The sequence below is a fragment of the Choloepus didactylus genome, chromosome 5, assembly GCF_015220235.1.
Source record: "Choloepus didactylus isolate mChoDid1 chromosome 5, mChoDid1.pri, whole genome shotgun sequence".
Classification (NCBI taxonomy): domain Eukaryota; kingdom Metazoa; phylum Chordata; class Mammalia; order Pilosa; family Megalonychidae; genus Choloepus; species Choloepus didactylus.
Window position 1 is genome coordinate 46,173,536 of NC_051311.1, and position 23,321 is coordinate 46,196,856.

The 23,321-nt window shown below is 36.1% G+C and overlaps 3 protein-coding genes across 3 annotated transcripts; all 3 read right to left on the reverse strand.

Moving 5' to 3' along the window:
* Nucleotides 1-2,043: 2,043 nt before the first annotated feature.
* LOC119534856 (olfactory receptor 2A12) lies at nucleotides 2,044-2,976 on the reverse strand. Its single transcript, XM_037837412.1, has one exon. The coding sequence runs from the start codon at nucleotides 2,974-2,976 to the stop codon at nucleotides 2,044-2,046; it is 933 nt and encodes a 310-aa protein (XP_037693340.1).
* An 8,300-nt stretch (nucleotides 2,977-11,276) lies between these two features.
* Nucleotides 11,277-12,209, reverse strand: LOC119534857 (olfactory receptor 13-like). Its single transcript, XM_037837413.1, is given in 1 exon segment — nucleotides 11,277-12,209. A coding segment is annotated over 1 exon segment (933 nt).
* Nucleotides 12,210-21,175: 8,966 nt separating this feature from the next.
* LOC119534858 (olfactory receptor 2A5) lies at nucleotides 21,176-22,108 on the reverse strand. Its single transcript, XM_037837415.1, has one exon. The coding sequence runs from the start codon at nucleotides 22,106-22,108 to the stop codon at nucleotides 21,176-21,178; it is 933 nt and encodes a 310-aa protein (XP_037693343.1).
* Nucleotides 22,109-23,321: the final 1,213 nt, after the last annotated feature.

The window sequence follows — 23,321 nt, forward strand, 5'->3', positions numbered from 1 at the left end:
AAATTATTTCCTTCATTTGATTTAATGCTAAATAACTTGTATTTTGGTGACAAAGACAACTTCATCAGAATGTATTGGTCTTCGTTTATTTTGCTGAATTTGTTTTCCTTATTTTCGTTCATGTATTCACATCTATGTTCATATGAAGAATTAAGTTATGATTTTCTGTTTCATAATGTTTATTCAGGTTTAGTATCAACGTTATGCTAGTCTCATAAAATAAGAATGGTGATATTTCTTTGTTTATCATTTTGAAACATAATTTATGTAAGAGTATAATTCTGTTTTCCTTGAGTTTTTTTTTAGAAAATTATATTGAAGTCATTTGGGTCTATAAGTTTTTGTTTGTCTTTTGCTTTGTGAGAAGAATTTTGGTTCCAATTCAATTTCAATAATTCAATTTCAGTTTAATGGCATAAAGTTTTTCAAAATGTATCATGGTATCTGTCTAATGTCTGCAGCGTCTGTAGTAACAGTCTTCTTTTCATTCCTGAAGTTGTTCATTTGTGTCCCCTCACTTTCTATCTTGTCCAGTCATGTAAGCTGTTCTTAATTTTGACATTCTTTTCAACAAATAACTGTTGACTCAAAATATTTTCTATTTTAGTTTTGATTGCTTATTTTTTAAATGTATGACTTTATTTATTTACGTTTTCTTTCTTTCAGTTGGCAGTTAACTTCCTTCAGCACATTGAAAGTAGTTTTTTGCTGCTGAGAAGTTAATTGCCTGTCTGACTTCTGCTTTTTTGAAGGAAACCTGTCTTTTACATTCTGGCTGATCTTAAGGTTTTTTTGTTTTGTTTTGTTTTTTTTGGCTTTTGGCTTTTGGCTTTTGTTTTCTACAAATGTACCAGAATCTCAGGATGTATTCAGTAGTTTTCAGTAGTGGCCTTCTTTTTATTTTTCTTGTTTGGGCTTAATTGGGTTTCCTGCATCTGATAACACTGAATTCTGTTCCCAGGGAAAATACCTTTCAAGCATAAAATAAATTTATAGATATTTTCAGACAAACTAGAGAGTGAGTGGGTAAGGAAATTCTAAGGTTTGTACTTGAAGGAGAAAGAGAGCAATCTCATGTATAGAGCTACGATTGCAAGAAGGAAAGAACAAAGAAAATCTTAAATGTGTGAGTAAATGCAAATAAAATGTGACTGCCTAATCGCATAAAAATATCTAGCTGGGTTTAAAAAAATACAAGGCAAAATTGAAGTACAAGATGTTAATAACATTAAAATTGGGAGGGGCTAACTGGGATTAAACTTTCTAAGGTCCTTGTATTATCTAGAGGGTAGATAAAAGTTATAATGTGTTGTATTTTATTTATTTGTATATTGTATTTTGATACACACATGCAGAATATGCATTAGTTTTCATTTTTTTAAATAGAAACATATTAGTTAGGGCAGGTAGTCTACCATATTCCCAGAAACTGAAATCTAAATCATAATATTTCAATTTTAGACTCCTATTTTAACTTCCCACTACAAAAATGGGGACATTAATCTTCTTATACTTCCTCCTACTTCCTCTTCCATACCATGTGGCTTTTATTAGTTTTAATACTATTATTTTTACATGGTCAGGGTCTGTGCTATTTACATTCTGTTCAATAACCTTCATTCCCAGAGTTTTATACTCTTTTTTTTATTTAAATGAATTTAATGTTGACCAATAGTTGTGTTATCAGAGCATGTGTATACACCAGTAAATTTTGGTTGTCTGAGAAATTATTTTATCTAGAACATCTCATAGGTGCATATTTTCTGAGTTTTTGCATGTATATAAATATATATATACATATATATTCACACATATAAACAGTCATTTTCATGTGTTTGATGTATCATTTAGGATAGTTTTGCCTTTAAGTAACAGAAAATCACATCTACATAGCTTAAACAGTAAAGGATTTACTTTCTTATTTTACGGGAAGTTCAAAGATAGAGAGCAGCAAGGTTGGCAAATTTATAGGTTAAAAGGGCATGCAAGAATCCAGAAACATGATGATCAAGCTCACAGACTCAGGATACACCAACTGATCCTTCACAGTGACCTCTGTTTCCACAGAACTCTTGTCAGGGCTCCTTTCACCTCTGCATTCCTCAAACTGTAGATCAGGGGATTCAGCATAGGGTTGAAAAGGCTATAAAACAGTGAGAGAATCTTTCTCTGATCTTGAGAATGACTGGACTTGGGGGCCATGTACATGACGATGGCACTGCCAAAGAAGAGCCCAACCACACAGAGATGAGAAGAGCAGGTGGAAAAAGCCTTTCTACGACCCTCATCTGACGGGATCCTCAGGATGGTGAACAGGATGCAGGTGTACGAGACCAGGACCAAGCAAAGAGGCCCGACTAAAACACAGACAGAGCCAGCAAAGAGGACAACTTGATTGAGTCTAGTGTCAGCACAGGCCAGTTTGAATACAGACATGATTTGACAGAAAAAGTGGTTGATTTTGTGTGGCCCACAAAATGGCAGTCTCAGGAGGAGAATAATATGGACCAGAGACAAGAGGATGCTAAATATCCAACAAGTGGCAGCCAGACCAATGCAATTTCTCCAGCTCATTATGATGGTGTATTGCAAGGGATGGCAGATGGCTGTATACCGATCATAGGACATTACCACCAAAATCATACACTCTGTGACAGCAAAAGCCAAATACAAAAAAGTCTGAAATATGCATGGAGCAAAGGAGATGTTTTTTTTCTGCATCATGATATTTGCCAGCATTTTAGGGATGGTGCTTGTGGCATAGGACATATCAACCATGGCCAGGTGTGAGAGGAAGAAGTACATGGGGCTGTGAAGTCTGGAGTCCATCCAGATGAGCCCCAGGATGACCCCATTTCCCATAAGGGTGAGGCTGTACAATAGCAAGAAGAGCCCAAAGAGGAACACCTCCAGCACTGGATTAACCTGGAATCCCAGCAGGATGACTTCTGTGATCCATGTCTGATTGCTTCCCATTTTCTTGTGACAGATAAATATAAAACTACACTTATGACAGAATTTCAGATCTGAAGGACAGAAAAAATTGACTTGATTCATTATGCAGTAACAATTTATGCCAGAGGCCACAAATCAGTCATTCATAGGTTCATCCCAGACCCAAGTTCTGTGTTGTTGACTTGTAAAGTTATTTTTAATAAATATCTTTAAACATAAACTATTGACTGATAATAAAATTAGAACTTCTTCCATAAAAATTTGGGTCTTTGGCTTCCTTTGAGAAAATAAAAAGCTAGCAAATGTGTAATTATTGCCTTTCATGATAAACAACCATCAGCTAAGAAGCAGATAAACAGAGGTATTTAAGCTCCCAGACATTTAAGTTTAGTGAAACTTGCTAATTTTTTCTTTGCACTTACACTACAGGGCAAAATGTTAGCTAAGTGGAAGGCAAAATTTCTGGTCCAGATAGGTTCCTAAGTTTCCCTCTGCTCCAAACACATGAAAATAAGAGATAAAAATATAAAATACAAACCACACAATGGATGGCCTGGTATAAAATGAGACTATTTCTCTATTCACCAGAAATGAAGCAGAAATTTAATATGGAGAACAGATCTAAAGTTAGAGACATGGCATGTTTCAAACCTGAAATCAGAGAGTCATAGCCAGAAATTAGCTTCTTTGAAGTCAAGGCAAATTTCCATGGCATTAGATACCAACATGATTGCTTGAAACTAAGGACTGGGGAAGGGCCCATGAAAAGAGGTTGAAAACAGATATTGAGAAGCTGGTTAAGGTGACTATAAAGAACTCAGTACACTCTAACTGAATCTCCAGAGCTTGAGACACCATTATGAGACCTGGTTCTGTATCCAGGGCTGCCAAACCACAAGAAAAGGAGAAACAAAGAGTGGGAAAATCAAACTGGAATAAAAATAGTAACAGTGACAAAGCTCCTTCTCTCAAAGTTTACCTAACAACATATTTTCAAAACATTAACAAATTTAATGCTAAAGAAGAAAAACAACAAAGTATACAATTAGAAATTTAAATTCACTCAAGATGAAGTTGAGTGTATAGAATAATCTTACAAGATTCAAATATAAGGATGATTAAGATATTCCAGTATACCGAAGTCTTCATTTTTAGCAAAATGTTCAGTAAGTTAAGAATAATAAAGTCAGAATCGTAATCAACCTACATATATGAAAAAGGATCAACTATAGATCTTGGAAAAAAGAAGCATAGTCATTCATTAAAAAATTTTAAAGAGATAAATTCCAGATCAGACATCAGACATGGTATATTGGAAGAACATTGAGATTGACACAGATTTTAATACAGATAGACAAAGGGATAAACTTTTCAAAGTCCTGTTTAGAGACATGAATGATAGAGAGGGTAAATTTAAATAGGGTTAAGTTTGCAAACAAGGAAAATTGAAGTGGTTAAGAAGTAATATTTGAAGAGGTTTCTCCATAAATTTTCTGATATTGAGAAACAGACTTAAGCCCTTAAATTGAAAAATAGTACTCCACTTGAAAAAGAAAATGTGCATTCAAACACATGAAAGAATTTTTCATAAAATGTGTTCTGGGAAATAGTTACTGGGAGTAGCAATATCAATAGCAGATGAAAGCATTGATAGGCATTTAGAAAGTAATACATATTAAAAATAACAGGAACAATTTACCAAGAAGATCAAATTCAACATTATTTCCCTTTAAGGACACTTAGTAAGCATCAAATGTAAAGGAGCTTCTTTAAGCTGAAAAGGGACTCCACAAAAGTCTACAGAAACTTTATACTTAATAGTAAAATGTTAAGAAAGTTCTCTCTGAGTTAGGGAATGAGTTCCCTATTACCATATCTATATAACGTTGACTCAAGATCTAGGTATCAATAAAGTAAAATGAAAAGATAAAATGATTAAAAAGGAGAAAATAAAATTTTAGTATTCAGGGACAACAGAAAACACTATTTAGAAAGTTCTACGGATGAATTGTTATAATTAAAAAAAGAATATACAAAAATGCTGGATTCAAGGTCAATGTGCAAAATTGAGGGGTATGTGTATTTTGTTTATGGAATGGAAATTTTGTAGAGACTCCAAGTATCTCCAAATTAAAATATAACTGGAATGAAAACAATCAGAATCCCAGCAGGTTTGTTTCTTAAAGGAAATTAACAAAATTATTCTAAATTTCATATGAAAATGCAAATGTTCAAATACAGCTAAGGCAATGTTGAAGAAAAATGAAGTAGAAGGAATTACTCTATTAAATATCAAGACTTATTACATAGCAATGGTAATTAAGCTGATGTAGTATTGGGGCAAGGTTAAACAAATAGATCAACAAAACAACATAGTTAACTCAGAAATCCAGCAGTGTCACTGCTATTTTCAATAAATAATTCTGGGTCAGCTATCCACATAAAAGAAAACTAAAACATGAGCCTTCCACACATTGTGTGACCCCTTCCACATATGATACACAAAAATCACTTCATAAAGCCTTTAGATCTAAATATGAAAGATAAAAACATATCTTTTAGAATATAATTTGGAAGAATATTTTCATAATCTTGGGATAGGCAAGATTCTTAAACAGAATATAACCAGCATGAAAGAAACAAATGATAAAGTTAAAAACTTAAATTTAAGAACTCCTGTTCATCAAGATGCATTATTAAGACAGGAAAATCAATTCATACACCTATGTGTCGTCAGTATGTGTTAGGAATGATATGGCAAATCTGTGTAAACAGAACTGAAATTTCTGTTCTGTTCTTGACATGATAAGTATTAAAGTTTCTATAGTTTGGAAGGCAAATTTGGGATGGATGGTCTATAAATTACAGAATGGGCACAAAGTTCACTTTCAGAGGCACTGGAAAACTTCTTAAAGAGGAAAGCTGACATTCTTAAAAACCCCAAGTTGCAGAAAATTTTAAGTGTTGTATGATTGCCATTGGGGGAAAACATGCCATAAGAGAGAAACTACACTAATTTCAAACTTGAGCCTTAAACATCAAATGGGAAAATACTGCAAATTTCAGGCTTTCATTCATAATCAAGCTGCTTCTTATAGTGACAAATCTATATATTGTATACCAGGGAATATAGTCCAGAAGTTTTTTTCTTTAATGATGGCTCATGAATCACTCAAGCAATGTTGAATCACATAGCTAGTATAGAACGATTCTAAAGGCCTTCTTCCAATGTTGTTGACATATTTTTCAGGCCCAGATTTTACATACTAATATTAAAGTGATTATTCACATCAGCACAACTATGAGGAAACCTCCACAGTGGCCGGCTGCTAGAATTGCTAGTGCTGGGCTGCCCTTACGCCTTGAGATAGTTCGTGCATAGGGTCTTAGCTACTTGATTTACTGGAGAACTCCCCTTCTGTACAAATCCAAATTTACAGATTCATCAAAACTCCTATCACTTCCTTCCTTTTACTAACACTACCCAGATGACATGCCGTGTTCTTTGGCTTCCAGAACAGATAGACTCTAAAATGACTATCCTTCTTCATTATCTCTCTCATTCATCCATCTGGCATCAGCTTGAAAGCCAAGCTCTCAAAAGGTCCAGTATCTCTAAAATTGACACTACAATTTAGGCACCATTTGCCACCATATGTTAAAAGAATACTTTGGTCACATAGTCTGTTATAAAAGAGTATACCTTATATGAGACTCAAGTAATAATTTTAAATTTCAACACAATTTTAATATATACTTAGAGATTTTATTTAATAAGAAAAACATAAATATCATTAAAAACCTTTATATTTAAAGTTGATCATCACAGGGATTTTGTCTTTAACATTTATTATTTCTTTGAAGTTTTCCTCATCCCACTTCATGTTTAAAGAGAACTGACCAATGGTATCACTGACTTGCTGCAGTAATGAAACCCTTTGTTTCTAACACCTAATACTACTGTATTGGCCTCTGACTGCTTTTAAGCTAATATGTTACTTCGAGTATCTTTCTAATAATTTCATGTTAGAGATCATCAATTCCTTTTTCCTATACAACAAAAGTTAGGCTAATATGAAGAGGAAAAGTCTCTTAGCCTGATATAGTAACTAGAATTGCAAGTATCAGCAGGCTGACAATATTAATAAAAAGAAATATATCATTGCAGTTTACAGGCAGCCATTATAAATCCTATGGCTCATTAAAATATTATAACCACTGGCAGGATTCTCTTGCTTCTTTTTTTGCATTGAATGCAATTTAAGAATAACAAATTTTCATTTTAGTGTCATTACTTTTTAAGAACTGCTTCTCCAAAGTGACTTAAAAATAAATGTGAAGAGTGTAAGAATGCTTTTAAGAAAGATTTATTTCATTAAGAAGCAAAAGTTTAACTGAATATGTTGTCAGGTACATAGCACAGGTGACATAGAGGAATTGTTTCTTGCAGGAAAGTTTTACCCTATTTCTATCAGATAGAACTTTTCCCATATATTTGATGTGACAACGGTAGTCAATTTATCCCAGTCTAGGATCTGACAAACGGTTTCCCCAGGATTAGTTCAACCATTGCTGTAGAGCAACTCCTGGAATTCCTAATCAGGAAAAGCTTATCTGGCACCTCTATCAGCTTCACTGCTATAGAAGGATATAATAATGGAATCACTAACAAATAGCTAGAAGATTTTTACCTGCCACTTATTAACAATTCCTTTCTGGGAAGCAAAGGAGAAGAATAGTAAGATTCCTCATTTTCCAGGCTGGAGGCTATTTCTAGGATGTAGTAGGAGCAGATGGCTCTCAGCAGAGAAAGAAAAGACAGATAGGGCACAGGACAAAAAACTGTAACCTTCATGTGTTATCTTCATTTGTAAAAAGGGACAACAGCATTGAATGGCTCTGTGGTCCCTTTCAGGTTAGTACATTGAATCACAACAACTACCTCCACCAGCCACTTCCCCTCAGTGGGGAAGGGCAGACAGAGAAGAGTCAGAGACTTGGGTTTTGGCAGTGTGGGTACCAGACGCTACTCTGAGACCCCAGGCATTGTGCAAGGAAGGGGTGCCTAGAAAGGTGGCTTTTTCTTCTTCCTAAATCTGATGGTTTCTGCCAACTTCCTGTCCTTCCCTTCTCCTGCCAATGGTTAACCACTGAAAATGAATTATTTATACAATGAAGTCTGCTATTTATAGTATTTTCCTCAAATTGGGCTTGAATCTACAGGAAAACTCACAGAGGTGGACAAAGTTGGAGCCGAAGCATCTGTTCCCTGAGGCAGGTTCAGTAAAGGATGAGTCCCAGATACCATTTCTGCCCATCCTGATGACGGGGACAGAATGCAGGGGTGTTCAGGAGGTTTCTAGGTGTGAGTGCTTTATATTCTGATAACTTGAAGTCAACCCATTCCCCAGAAACATACCTGTGGAGTCCAAGGAACAAAATTACAATGCCTCTCCCCACCATTCCATTCCACATCTTTTCTACAGAGCTGTATAGGATCTACCCACCTCCTGTTGGATGCTTGGCTTTGTTATCTGTGTGTGTGTGTGTATTTGTGTGTATGTGTGTGTGCTTATGTGGAGAAGTAAGAACTAAGAATGAAAGGCAGGGGCAGGGTTCATACATAGGAGAATCATGGCATGAAAGTTTAATATATTGAAGCCATGATTTATGGATTATGCCACATAGTACAAAACCCACATATTTGGACTTACTGTGTACTTGATCTTGAAGTTGTGTCTGTTCCATGCAGCATTATGGAAAGGCTGCAATCATGATGTGATAAATGTGACCCCCATGGAGTTGTTTAGGCAGCATCTCAAAGGAATATACCCTCTCAAGGGATGGAGAGATTTGCTGAAAAGTGTTATTATGAAATGAACTATCAATTATTCCTACTGCAAAATTTTTTTAACTTGGCATTTCATAGAAACTGAATCCTATTCTTTCAGTGCTTTCCTGACTTCCTTCAATTTCAGTTCATTCAAAATTGTTTGCCTCACTTACATCCCATGCTGTGACTTGCCCCCTGATATATACCTTACATTTACAAGAGGTCTTTTTTTTTTTTAACCTCTTTGTTCTAAGTGTCTAGGTGTAGATTAAATTTAGATGTCAAATGGCTTGCCTACACCCACACAGTTGGGGAAAAATTCACAACCTTGAAGGCTGAGCACTTTAAATTCATGATCATTCACTCAGTTGTGCCAATCATACTATATTTCATTGCTCTGGTTTCCCAGACTTTTGTTTAATATTTTATTACCTCTTTTTGAATTTCCAATCCTCCATCCATACACTCAGCTACTGTCTAAGAGTAACTGAGAAAATAGAAGCCTTCAGGTGAAAACTTCCATATATATCATCATGTTCGCCCAGTTACTGAATCTGTGCTTTGATCCCTAACTTCTCTCTTGTAAAGATCTTGTAAAGTACAGGATCCATGGTCTGCCCAGGTTCTAATCCTAGCTTCATCACTGAGATTGTAACTTCGGGTAAGTTATTTAATATCTGTGTCTTTTAGTTTCTTCATTTGTGAAACAGGGACAATAATAGGACTGATCTCATGCATTACTCTGATGACTGAGAATATCCATGAGGAAGGCTAGACCCAACACATGGATAGTAACTGACACATATATATCCGTGTATAATAAATGTTAGTCATCATTATAGGGCAAACAGAAGACATGATCATATGAAATGAATTATGAATCCATGTTTTTTCTGCTTATAGACAATTTCAGATCCCTGTGAGAGATCACTGTTGTGCAGAGAAACTTCATACAGCATAGCATCAGAGTGAACAAAGAGAACTGAGTGCTGAAGAAATAAATAATTAGGCTAGAAAGAAGAGCCTGGGGTAGCTCTACTTGCTTTTCATGCCTCCATATTTTCTGGAAAGGATTCAGATGTTTCCACATGTGCCCTAGGTGGGGAGGTTATGCAAACAATAGAAGAGAAAATCTAGGGCTTTCAGAGGTAATCCCCATGGTGGAGGTGAAATAACCTGAGGGTTTCGGGCTGGACCATCAATGCTAAATATTAAAATGCAATACATGTCCATATCTCAAAGAAGTTCAGAGCACCGAAAAGGGCTAAGGTGGTGAAGAGATTTCAAGGGAATAAAACTAGTAACATTCAAACAGAATAAAAGAACATGCGTCTCCCAGCACAAGACTCCAGAGGCAAAGAACAGCAAGGTGCTAGGAATTGGTCCAATAGTTTAAGTATCTACAAGGTTTAACTAAGTATATAATTTGAGAAAAGAGTTGAAAAACAAAAAGTGGCTATATACATTTGGTTTTCTTTCTTACTATTTTTTAACTGTTTTCCATCACTGCATAATTAAGCATTGGTGTTTTATATTTGAGTAAAATGATTACTTTAACTTACATCAAATATCAACTTAAAATCAAACTATTCCTGATATATACTTATAACTCTGGTATCATTGAACAATGAATCATCAAAACAATTATAGTCTGTTCTAATTTGCCAGAATTTTCTCTCCAAATTTTGATCATCTCTCCCATGAGACAACTGACCAAGCTAAAGAGTGAAAAGAAATCATTCTTTCAAGGATTCTTCATTCCCCTCACCTCTATTTCCTTATGGATGTCAGACTGTATTCAACAAAGAGAGGGAAAAGGGACAGAGAGAAGAGTCTCCACTATGTGTTTATATTTATTAGCATGATGTCTTCTTAGGTTTTTTCTTTTTTGATCATTTACATCACAGTTACACTCTTGCTTCTCTCTCCCTTGAAGCCATAGTTCCTGTCCTTCCTAATTTAAAGTGATTATGCCTTAGAAAACAACATTAAATATCATAGGAATACATATAGAAGTATTTTTAGATGTTGATGTATTTTTAATGGAGATGATACTTGCTGAATTAAAAATATTTAAATTGTAATTATGATATCAATATCTCCAAACCCCTATATGCTAAATATTCTACCAATAACTTATTTTATTCTATCAAATTTCTTCTACTAGTCCTACTTACAGAACAAAAAAGGTAGGAATTTATCTCGATTATTTATCTTAATTATTTATCTGTAATTCAGAATATTACACACAACAACATCAAAAGTGTGTGCACTACACAGCTGGTTAGATGTTTCCGTTTTCCTGTGCAGCACTCTCCTTCAATGCCAGAGGGAGGGAAGTGGATGGGCTTCCTTGGGAGAGAGCCATAGGAAAATTTCAAGAAGAAAGGTTTTCCCTAGAGCATGTTTATGTACCCTGTGCAGGTATTGGGTAAGTTGACTTCTCAGATTCCTTTAATCAAAGATATTTTAATATTTTATAAGGCTTTCATGAAGTTCTTTCCTTTGCAAGCACCCTATTCAGGGCAGCTTTGACTTCTTTGTTCCTCAGACTATAGATCAGGGGGTTGAGCGTGGGATTGAAAAGGGTGTGAAACAGGAGGAGATATTTCTTCTACTCCTGGGGGTTTCCATATCTGGGTCCAACATACATGATAATGGCTGTGCCATAAAAGAGACCAACCACACAGAGGTGGGAGGAGCAGGTAGAGAAGGCTTTCTGGTGCCCCTTCACTGACTGGATCCTTAGAATGGCATATAGGATCTGAACATAAGAAATCACAATTGAGGAGAAGGGTCCCACCAGTACAGACACTGCCCCAGCCAAGACCATCATCTCATTAATGTGGGTGTCTGCACAAGGAAGCTTGAGAATAGCAATAATTTCACAGAAAAAGTGGTTAACAGTCTGGGGTCCACAGAAGGTCAGTGATAGGAGTAACACTATATGTACCAAGGCCAGGAGGACTCCTAACACCCAGGAAGTCACTGTCAGGGTGCTGCAGACTCTCCAGCTCATGATGGCAGAATATCGGAGTGGGTGGCAGATGGCCACATACCGATCACAGGACATCACCACCAGTAGAAGGCATTCTGTGTGAGCAAAAGTCAAAATGGGAGAGGTCTGTGTTATGCAGCCAGCAAAGGAGATGGGCTTGGCTGGGTTCAGGAGGTTTACCAGCATCTGGGGCACCGTGTTGCAGGCATAGGCTATGTAGATGAGGGCCAGGTGTGAGAGGAAGAAGTACATGGGGGTGTGCAGTCTGGAGTCCAGTGCGATGAGCCCCAAGATGGCCCCATTCCCCAGCAAGGTGAAGGCATAGCACAGGGAGAAGATCCCAAAGAGCAGCATCTGAAGCCTGGGACCAAGGCGAAATCCCAATAGGATGAACTCTGTGATGGATGTCTGATTTTCCCCCATTTCCATAAGAAAAAGACAACAGAGTTAGTTAAGTCAACATCTGAAGAAGCAGCTAAGCTTCTTTGTGTACTTCATAAGAAAAGAAATCTTGCAACCTCAGTGAGATTCGTCCAGTTGGTTCTTAAGTGGAAACCATGTGTTCCAAATGAAAGGGAAGGAAATCTTGTCACCTGTGATAAGCTAAGTGCCAGTATTCTATTACAGTACTCAGTAAATCTTTATTCCAAAACTACCTTTCATCAGGGTTCAAATATATTAATATTTAACTTGAATTCACAATGGTGGACAGTTTCTTCAGGTTTGTGATGATAGTATCAGATGTCTGCCTGTGTTTCCTGTATCACAGTGTACATTTATCCACAGTGTGCTGCAGGCTGATCTCTTATATACCTGTATCTAAGGTTGGAAAGAAAGAGGAGGAAATCTCAGTTATCCTTCTATTAGATTTTCTCAAAAACTTGTGCCTCAAAACATGAAGTCTTTCTTATACTTGTGATTGTTACCAAAGACATAATCTTGAATTAAGTGAGAGAGCGGTAATTTGTCATTTTTTGGCTGGCTTAGAAAGAGACCTCTGTCTTTTGACTTTTGAACCTACATACTGTCAACTCTGGTCCTGTTGTCTCATATCAGAATGTAGCTGTGAGTCACCTCTCTGTATATATAATTATATTCTATATTTGTGTGTGGGTATACACTAAATGTTTACATGATTAAACCCATTAAATGATTCCATGATGAGCTCTGGTCTTATCTATATTCAAGCCTAGAACCATAACTCTCACTATAGACTATAAAATCTTTAAAATATTGGTAGATACTTTAACCATAAGTTAAAAAAAAAACTAATTAATTATTGCTTATGGTGAACCTTTACTTTGTTGTGATGTCAAATTTATTTACATCCTTCCATGGCTGAGTTTTGAACTTCTGAGGTTTGAGTCACTGTAATTTCTAAACCATTGTAAAGAACCAGAATTCATAATAGAAATTATTGAGAGATGAATTATCTTAGCCCAAAAAATAATTTGCAACAATTGGCATCAACTCCTTGAATTTTAGTTATTTTATTAAGACTGAATTCTCTGTCAGTGAATGTTTTTAATCAGAGATTGATTAACCATCTATTCAAGTTGGGCTTCGCATGTCATGTGAGAAGGTAAACTAGAGAAATTCTAAGGTTCCTTCCAACTGCAGGATTCAATAGCCCTAAGTTAGATAGAAAAACATTATCCATTTTCCCTTCAGCTTTCTTTTAAGATTTGGGGCCATGAATATATGGAATTGATATTTCTAATAATTCATATGATGAAGATAAAAATAAACTAAAGAAGAAGGATCTATGGGATCACTTCATTTTCCTTCTATCTGTGGTAGCTAATACCCAAAACATAAAATCCACAGGTATTTATTAACATCTACTGTATTCTGCCAGTTGCCTCGTGCTGAGGGTACATCAGACAGTTCCTGCTTGATGGCACATATTACCTGCTTGGACTGACAAGACCATTAAAATAACTCGTAACTATAATTATCATTTTTTAAATATTGTTATTGGAACAAGGTGGTAGATTCTTTTGCCGGATGCGTTCAAATGACCAATTCCTGAGACACCGGGGTTTCAGAGAAAGAGTTTTATTGCTAGGTGCAAAGCAGAACAGATGGCCTATGGGTCCAAAATCTGTCTCCCCTAACTGCAGTAATTCTGATAGTTTTAAAGCATCAAAAGATGGGCAGTTTTTAGGATAATGAGTATAGTGGCCCCAGATTATGTATTTATAGGTGATCTAATTATTGAGCATGCACAGATTGATTATATGCTCAGTCACAGAACATATGTAAGAAAATGGCGGCCTTAATATGATGATGGGTGTGATTTTTAGTATTATAATGAGGTGTAGATGACTTGTAGGTTAAAGTCTAAGCTATTGCACATCAGGTGGGCCCATTTTAGTTCGATACAGTTTCGGTTATCAAGATAACTTTGGACTTGAGGTAGGTTAGTTCTGGGCTGACCCAAGACCCTTTATTAATAAACATTAGGGGCTGTCTTTAGTGATCATAAGACTTTGAAGTTGGAAAAACTGGCTAACTGGGTACAAGTGAAGATTAGTCACAAGGCTTTTACAATCACAAGGGCACAAGACAAAGGTATACAATCATTATTAGAGATCAAGGCAGCTGGATTACAATTCAAGTTTCAGGTATTTCTCTCTGCCTACTCTAATATACTAGAAAGTAAAAAGGAATATCTGTATAATGATTCAGTAATCATAATCAGTCCTTAAATCCTAACTTCTTGGTTACAACTGTAGTGGAATTTTGACCTTCAATTCCATTTCTTGAACATTTTTTTGTTGTTGTTCAGGTGTTCTATTTCTACATAAGGAAGCTTTAGTAACTACATGCTTTTCCAGAAAATTTTACATATCTTCTAATTTTTATGTTTGTTGGAATAAATGTTTATAGCATTCTTTTATAATTTACAAATCTCTATTTTATCAGTTGTGTACCTTTTTTGTTCTTAACATTGTCTATACTGGGTTTTTCCCTTTCATTTGTGATCAGTTTATATATTTTATGGGCATTTGTTTTTTTTTTAAACAAATGAGGTTTCTGTTTTAATGATCCTCATAATCCTTTATTATTTCAGTAAAACTTATTCTTACATAAATTATATACTCTCTGGTTTATAATACTTGCTCTTTGTATCTTCCTGAGTTGAGTATTTAACTCATTCATTATCAGTCTTTTTTTTTTTAAATAAATGTAACTTGGAGTATAAATTTGTTTTTTTCCACCATTTCAGTTATACATCTTGGGTTTGATATTTAGAACTTTCATTGTTATTCAATTCATCTTTAAAAGATGAATTGTGTAAAGGTGTATTTTTAGGTTTCCAAATATTTTTATTAGCTTTTTATTGTTACTTTCAAATTCACTGTCATTATGAGAAATATACAATTCCTTGTGATATTGATTCTTTGAAAGTCTGAGGTGTCTTGTCACTTCATATGCATTCAATTTTTGCAATTGTTATGTTGATTTGGATTCAATTTATATTCACTATTTCTTGAGTGTAGAGCTCTTTATTATATCTATTAGATGAAGTTTGTTAATTTCATTTTTCAGAGTTTCTTATTTCCAATTGTTTTCCAGGATTATCTGTTAATATCTGAGAGTGTTTTGCTAAGTCCCTCACTCTGAAGTTGGATTTGCTAATCTCTTCATTGTAATTGTTTTTTTTTTTTCCTAATTCTGTATTGAGGCTATTTTTATTAAGTGTGCACATTTAAAGTCTTTACATCTTTGTGATTTAGTGTTCCCTTTATTATTATACTGCACCTCTGTATCATAATTAATACTTTTTGCCTTATATAAACATAAACATTAATATGTCTTGTGACTTACATGGCTGCATCAGCTTACTAAATATTTACTTATGAAATATATTCCAGTTGAGGTATTTCCAGTCTTTCTTTGTGATTGCATTTTAGTTGGTCTTATAAACAGCATATAGCTGAATTTTATGGATTTAAAATAATTGAACATGAAAATAAGAGAATATAATCCATTTTTACTTATTGTAATTCTTGAGATATTTGGATTTTCTACCATTTGTGTTTTCTATTTGCCATCTTTCTCTTGACTTTTATGATTCTGCTCTTTCCTTCTGTTAGCTTTGTAAAGAGATGCTATAATGTGATCCTAGCTCCCACTTATTTTTGCCTCATCTTTGTTTATCCTTTACTCAGAGATCTAATTCCTAAATTTCTTGTGCCTGTTCACTCAGGGTACAGGTAATACCTACTCTCACCTGTAACTGCATCACCTTGGGACACACTAGGGAATTTAAAAAATATTTTATGGTAATCTTGCTGTTCTTCAAATCTGTCAGTATTTTTTGTAATCACCTATTTAAGTGTCCCAAATCTCAAAGACTGTTTTCCTAATTTCTTTTTAAATCAGAGAAGGTCTAGTTAGGAAATCAGAAGACATACTAGGTATTTGAATTTAACATAACAAAATGGTTAAATGTGTATAGAAAATTCAAAACAGCACAAATGGAGCTTTCAGATAGACAGATAGTAACTGCAAGAAATGGCGACTTTAATGTGTCTAGTAAGGTTGTTCACCAATTCACAAGACCTCAGTGTTGAATAACTTGTAGTGTTAGAAAATATTTTCTCATATTGATTTATTTCTGTCTCTCTATAAATCTAATTGTTGTTTCTAGTTTTCCCCTTTGGGGCAAGAAAAAATAAACATGTTTTCCTCTACAGGATACCCCATGGAACATTTTTTGACAGCAGCCATATTTGCCTTTTGTCTCCTCTTTTCCAGACTGTACATTCACAGTTACTTCAAATATCTATTCATTTATTTGTTCATTTTACATATCATTTTCCTGTTCTAATCCCACACCATCCTACACAATAGTAAAGGCAGTGAGAGCACTAAGTGTGGGCTGCTATGTGTGTTGAATGCCAACAAATTAATAAAGCACCACAAATGCTGAGCTTCTTTGCACATTATAGATCCAGAAACTTCCTGGTGGAGCACCACTAGATATACAATTGATGAGAATGTCCAATGTGTGGTTAAGGGAGTAGATGTAACAAATTTACAGATTATAAAGTTTATGATTTTATATTTATTTCCATCCCTGATGCAATCTCAACACTCTTCTGGGATTGCAGCTATAGACAGATTATAAAATTTTATCCAGTATTCTTCTTGTACTTTTGTCTCCCATCCAGCAGGAACAATGAAAACCATTTCAGACCCAGCTGCCCCCAAACCCAGCTGCCCATATGCTGTTCTGTAACCTCTTTTGTCTGAGACTTTCCCGCAAATAACCGATTAAACAAAGCAACACAAATACAAAAGCCTACAAATTCAAACAGCTGAAGTTTTTTGAGGAATTCTCTGTCATTGTTCAATGACTATTATAATAATTTATGAACCATGGAAATAAAATTGGATTTTGTAGTTTTGTAGCTGTTTAATCATGAGTTTTAGCAGGACTCGATCTTACTGTATGATCATTTTCATTCACGTTATCCTTATTTCTTTCTAATCAAAATGGGTTATAATTCTTTGCATTCCTCCTTAAATTAACTTCAAACATGTTATGTCATTTAGCATCTATAACAGTTATTCAAGGTGTATCTAGTTAAAGCAATGTTTTCCACATCTACCCTAAAATGAAATTCATGAGTGCGGAGGCTAAATTATGCTTAGAATCAGACCTCTTCTGTAAGTGGTTGCACAATTGAGATGTGAACCCAGGATAGCAGGTATCTGAGCTGAAGCCATGCTATGTTCTCCCTTGCATGCAGACTTGTTAGCCTCAAGCTCTGGTAAGATAGTCCATCATGGGTCTATGTACAGGAGACAGGGAATCTTTCCAGGAAAACATTCATTATAGGGAAAGAAAAGAGAAATTGATAAATCCACTGATAGGAAAAAGATCAGAATTATAGGTAAGATAAGATATTGAGAAGAGCATGGTGTGTCACTCAGATTGTTCCTTTGGGGCAATGCTGTATGGGTTGCTGTTATTTTACACAAAAGTATGGAGAAAGAGGTAATATTAGGAAATGATTAGGCCATTAAAGTGAGAATTTTTGCTCTTATCAAGGCTGATGAGTGGTCCAAAGATGGGCTGGCTAAGGGGTGCATTTTTTGCAGTATTTTGACCATGATAACATAAAGTATGTTGTTTCCCCCATTCTGTCACATTCCGTGGATGCTGGGCCTAAGTAATGTTGAGCTTAAACCCTGTGATGTTTTGGTAAGAGAAGGTAACAAGAAGCAGCGGGGTTTAGAATCAGTACAATCCATGTTCAAATCCCGACTCTGTCCTATTACTGGCTATGTGGTATAGGGCAAATGATTTAACCACTCTGAAACTTTGTTTCCTTCAACTATTAAAGGAATAAAATAAAACACTTCATAGTGCTAGTGATGAACTACAAATAAAGTAAAATTTGTGAAGCACCTAGCAGAATTCCCGGCATAAAATAGACACATCTTTCCACTTGCTCTCAGCCCTTTGAAAACTGTGAGTAATGTTAAAAGAATATATGCAAAATCATACCACCAAAATATAATCTGTTTATTAAAATCCTAGAGCTCAAGGATTGAAAGAATCAAAATATCTCATGTACTCAGATATTTTCCGCAATTTATTAACAAAATATAGCTGTTGCTCTTCTATCAGAACCACACTTCAGACTTGCTAGAAGATCATTTCTTTGTAATTCATCTATACTAGATACCTTTAACAGAACCTCGTCTTCCAAGCCTATTCTTTTTCAACCATTTTCAAACTTACATCAAATGAATGCCATCCCTGATAGGACCAAGTAAAAAATAAATCTGAATCCAAATCTATGACTTATGTTTGTATAAGAAAAACTCATAGTTTTCCTCTTTCCCTTCCCTTTTAGGGTTTCACAATGATGCAAGACATATATATTTAGAAAATTTGAAAACTTTTCTAGATATAATTAGAAAGTTCTTTTGATATACAAATATAGACTATTGTTTCTTTCTATCTTTAAAGTAGAGCATACAATAATTACAGAGTACTTGGTAGTTAAATTTAGAGCCATTGTTTATTCTTTATTCAGATTGTTCTCTTTTTCTTTTTCTCTTTTTTTGTGGGAGAGTGGAGAAAGGTTTGTGGATTTGGGGGAGCTGGGAATGCCCTGATACTGTGGAGATAAGACTAATGTAAAGCAGAGACAAATGTTTTATCTGGGTGAACTAATGAGTAGAGAAGCCAGCAACTAGATTTTTTGAGAACTGAGAGAAAAATGTACATTAGAAGGAGGGGTGGAAAGAAAAATTTGCCTCTTTGCTTCTTAATTGCATGGAGAAGAGAGATTTGGAACAATAATGGTATATGAGAAAATTAGGCAGAAAAAAATTAGAAAGATCTACAAAAAGGGCTTAATAATATATCATTGTATCTCACACATGTGAATGTTCCATGATACTCAAAGGATAGAGAGGAAGAGAAGAGAATGCAAAAGATACTGTATTTACTGTGTTACATAAAGAAATCACAGTTACCACACAGTACTGGCCATTTATGTCCCAAAATTGTGCTAAAAGAAAACAAATTACTCTGATCCCTTGAATCTAGAAAAAGTTATTTATATTGCCTGAAGTAGGTGCCCTTTGGAATTTTGTTGAGGTGCCTAGAAGACCTTATCATACATTGTTGTGTTATTGGTTTTAAGTGTAATCTATGATGTTATATCAACATATTAGCTTTCCTTGATGCCTTCTTCCTTTTGCAATATTTTTCTTCCTCCCATAATATTTTATGCAATCACCATAATGGCTAATTTTCACCTATACGCAGCTTCATAAAAACTGAACTCTGGAAATAGTAACTGTCCCCAATAACTGTCCCTCAAATTTATCCTAAATACAAACTCTTTTTCAAACTCAGTCTATTGAATGATGCAGAATTAAATAAAATGAAACAAAGATCCTGATATTTCTCTACCTCCCATACCAAAAAAGCATACTCGTAAAACTAAACTTTGCTTTTCACCAAAATAGACTTGGTAGGCTCATATTCAGATGATTTTGCAGTGCTCATGTCATCATCCTTAGACTTTAAGCTCCAGATCAGAATGCTTGCTCTACTCTTGGTCCTTAACTGCATTCTCAGTAGGGGCTGCTTACCCAAGATCAGTATTTATTCTGTGTTGCTGAAGGCACACTCCTGTAGCAGCATGTATTATGTGATAATTAGCACATGTTTATGGCAATAAAGGAGATGGAAATCAGGAGAATTTAAGAGTAAATTTGGCAGAACATTGAATCTGAGGCAGTGCTGGGTACTAACAATAGGAGCTTATGGCTCTTTGCTCCAGTGCTTCACCACTGATATTAACTTTCTTCTCTCTCTGGCCAGTCCTCTCAGTGCCTCTCTGCTTGTGCATCCCAACACCCATTTATTGCTCCCTTTTTGTGTAGACCTTTTCTCTGACTCATGGCTTCCATATTCTCAACACTTCATCTTATGAAGACATCTTATGGTCTGAGTTCTTTTTTATGATTCCTCTTTCTGTGCATCCTTTGAGTGTCAGCTTCTCTCCCATGCTTTTCAATTCATAGCTCAAACAAATAATCCAATTGTCATACTATCAAGGCTTAACTAGGCCATTTTCCAAGTTAGGAATTGAATCAGTTTGGATCAGACACCTACTCTTGTTTCAATAATCTTGGCCTGGTTGAGGTGGAATTTTTTGGCTGTCACCTGGCTGTTACTTGAGCAGGGATGGATGCAGTAGGGTTTCACTTGGATGGAGGGCATCCCTGGCACCTTAGTTTCCACTCCCAGAAGAGTTATTTTCCACATCTGCACTGTCCAATAATGCAGCCACAAGGCACATCCAACTATTTAAATTTATTAATTAAATTTAATACTAGTTTCTTGGTTTTGCTGCCACTTTTCCAAGTTTCAATTGCTGCATGTGGCTATTAGCTACTGTATTGGACAGCATAGAGAGAGAGAGCATTTCCACCATCACAGAAAATTCTATTGGACAGCACTGGTCTAGGGAATCTGAAGGATGAAACATTAGAGATGATCCCAAATGTAGCCCTCTAGCACAGCCACAATTAGCCACAAAGATTCCTTCTTTTCAGTGAACATAAACTCATAGTACAAGCTGAAAGTGCCCAGGCTGCAATATTCTCTGATAGGCCAAGGCTTATCAAGGAGTCTGATATTTTACATGCCCAGGCTTCTCTGACAGAGTGAATTCCTCAAGGGTATTGTGTTCTGAGCAGTACCCCATGTTTAGGGACAGAATCTGATCAATATATATTCTTGATATCAGAAATCTGAGAGATGAGACTTTAAGACATTTATATTATCATTTCCACATATCTCAAAAGGAACAAACCTTCCACCTGGAGACCCTCTCTGGAGTCCCTCACATTGATCTCTGTCTCCACAGCACTCTCCTCAGGGCGCCCTTCACTTCTGCATTCCTTAGGCTGTAGATGAGGGGGTTCAGCATAGGGTTGAAAAGGCTGTAAAACAGGGAAAGGATCTTCTGCTGCTCCTCAGGGTGGCGGGACTTGGGGGCCATGTACATGACGATGGCGCTGCCAAAGAAGAGCCCAACCACACAGAGGTGGGAGGAGCAGGTGGAGAAGGCTTTTCTGCGTCCCTCCCTGGACTGGATCCTCAGGATGGCAATAAGGATGTGAGTGTAGGAAACCAGCACCAAGCAGAGGGGTCCCACTAAGATAAATACCGAAGCAGCAAAGATGACGAGTAGGTTGAGCCTCGTGTCCACACAGGCCAGCTTGAGGATAGACAGGATTTCACAGAAGAAGTGATTCACTTCTTGAGGCCCACAGAAGGGCAGCCTCAGGATGAGGACCACATGGACCAGGGCCAGGAGGGAGCCACATACCCAGGAAGTGACAGCCTGCACAGTGCAGATTCTCCAGCTCATGATGACAGAGTACTGTAGGGGGTGGCAGATTGCCACGTACCGATCATAGGACATCACAACCAAGACAAGGCACTCAGGGTGAGCAAAAGCCATGTATAAAAAGGTCTGCATTACACATGGCACAAAGGAGATAGTTTTCTTCTCGTTCACAAAGTTTGCCAGCATCTTAGGGACATTGTTGGAGGCATATGAAATATCAACAATGGACAGATGTGAGAGGAAGAAGTACATGGGGGTGTGCAGTCTGGAGTCCAGCCATATGAGTCCCAGTATGACCCCGTTCCCCAGCAGAGTGAAGGCATAGGATAGGGAGAATAATCCAAAGAGGAGCATCTGCATCTTTGGACTGATTGGGAATCCCAGGAGAATGAATTCTGTGACCCATGTCTGATTTTCTCTCATGCCCTTGTAAAGTGCCTGTGTTGGTCACTTCTGCAGCAAGGAGTTCTGCGTTGAGGAGCAAATGCAGGTCTGATTAGTTATTAAACAGAAAGAAAGGGTTCATGGTGTACCCTGCGTGTTTACTCAGTTAGCAAGCTTTCTCACAGCCATTATGTAAAATACTATCATCCACAGTAAAGCAGAAAGAAAATGGTTTGAATAACTACTATAAGTAGACACAGGGTTTCATATCCTACTTCTGTTTCTACAGAATTTCATTTAACTTTGATTGTCAGATTCACCTTTTCTCTCTCATGATGACCACCACAGGGAAAATTGTATTCTAGAATGATGCCCATAGACATATTCCCATGTATTTTTACTCTCTAATTTAATTTTCAAATTTTGTTCCCACTCCTGCTTCATCATTTGCCTGTATATTTTGCTTTTATTTTCACAGCTTGTGCAGAGTGCATTACACATAACAAGCAGGTGATCAATATGTGTTAAGAAAATACATAAATAAATAAATTATTAAATGAGATTTACAAATGCAATTTCAAGGAAATATTAATTTCCCTCATTGTTTATCAGTTGTAGTGCCTTAGCATAAAAGGTTGCCACTATGTTTTCCATTTTCTGATTCTACTCAGAAAAATCTGGCTGTTTCCCACTGAGTACAAGCAAAGAGTTGATGTTACTAATGTGGGCAGCATCTATAGAAGTAAATTCTGGTATTTGGTTAGGACTAGTAGTTATCTATTCAAACAGTTAAAATATATTATTCTTACTCCCATCCCCATTCCCTTACAAGCCTGCTTTCCTGGATCTGAATAGGTGCTGTTTCTGTTACAATGACCCAGTGCATTTAAACAGTGCCCAATATGTTTGTTGAATGGATGCACGGATGGAAGGATGGATGGATCAACGGATCAAACAACATCCAAAGGGCATATGCTGGGTATTAATCAAGCCTCGTAAATCTCTTTTATTTTCTTTGGCTGCAATTCAAGCAGCTAAATGGTCATAAGGGAAAGGGAAACCTGAGATGTTCCAGAGAGTTATGTGACCAACAGATCATTCTCAATGGGCAGTTTGTAGCACCAGCTTTGCAAATCTATTTCAAAGGCCAAAAAATATGCCTGCCCATGAGTTGACTCTTTATCTCCAATTCTGTAGCCTCCTACCTCTAGACCCCAGCTTCTCTAAACTACCACCTTTTGGAGAAGATCCC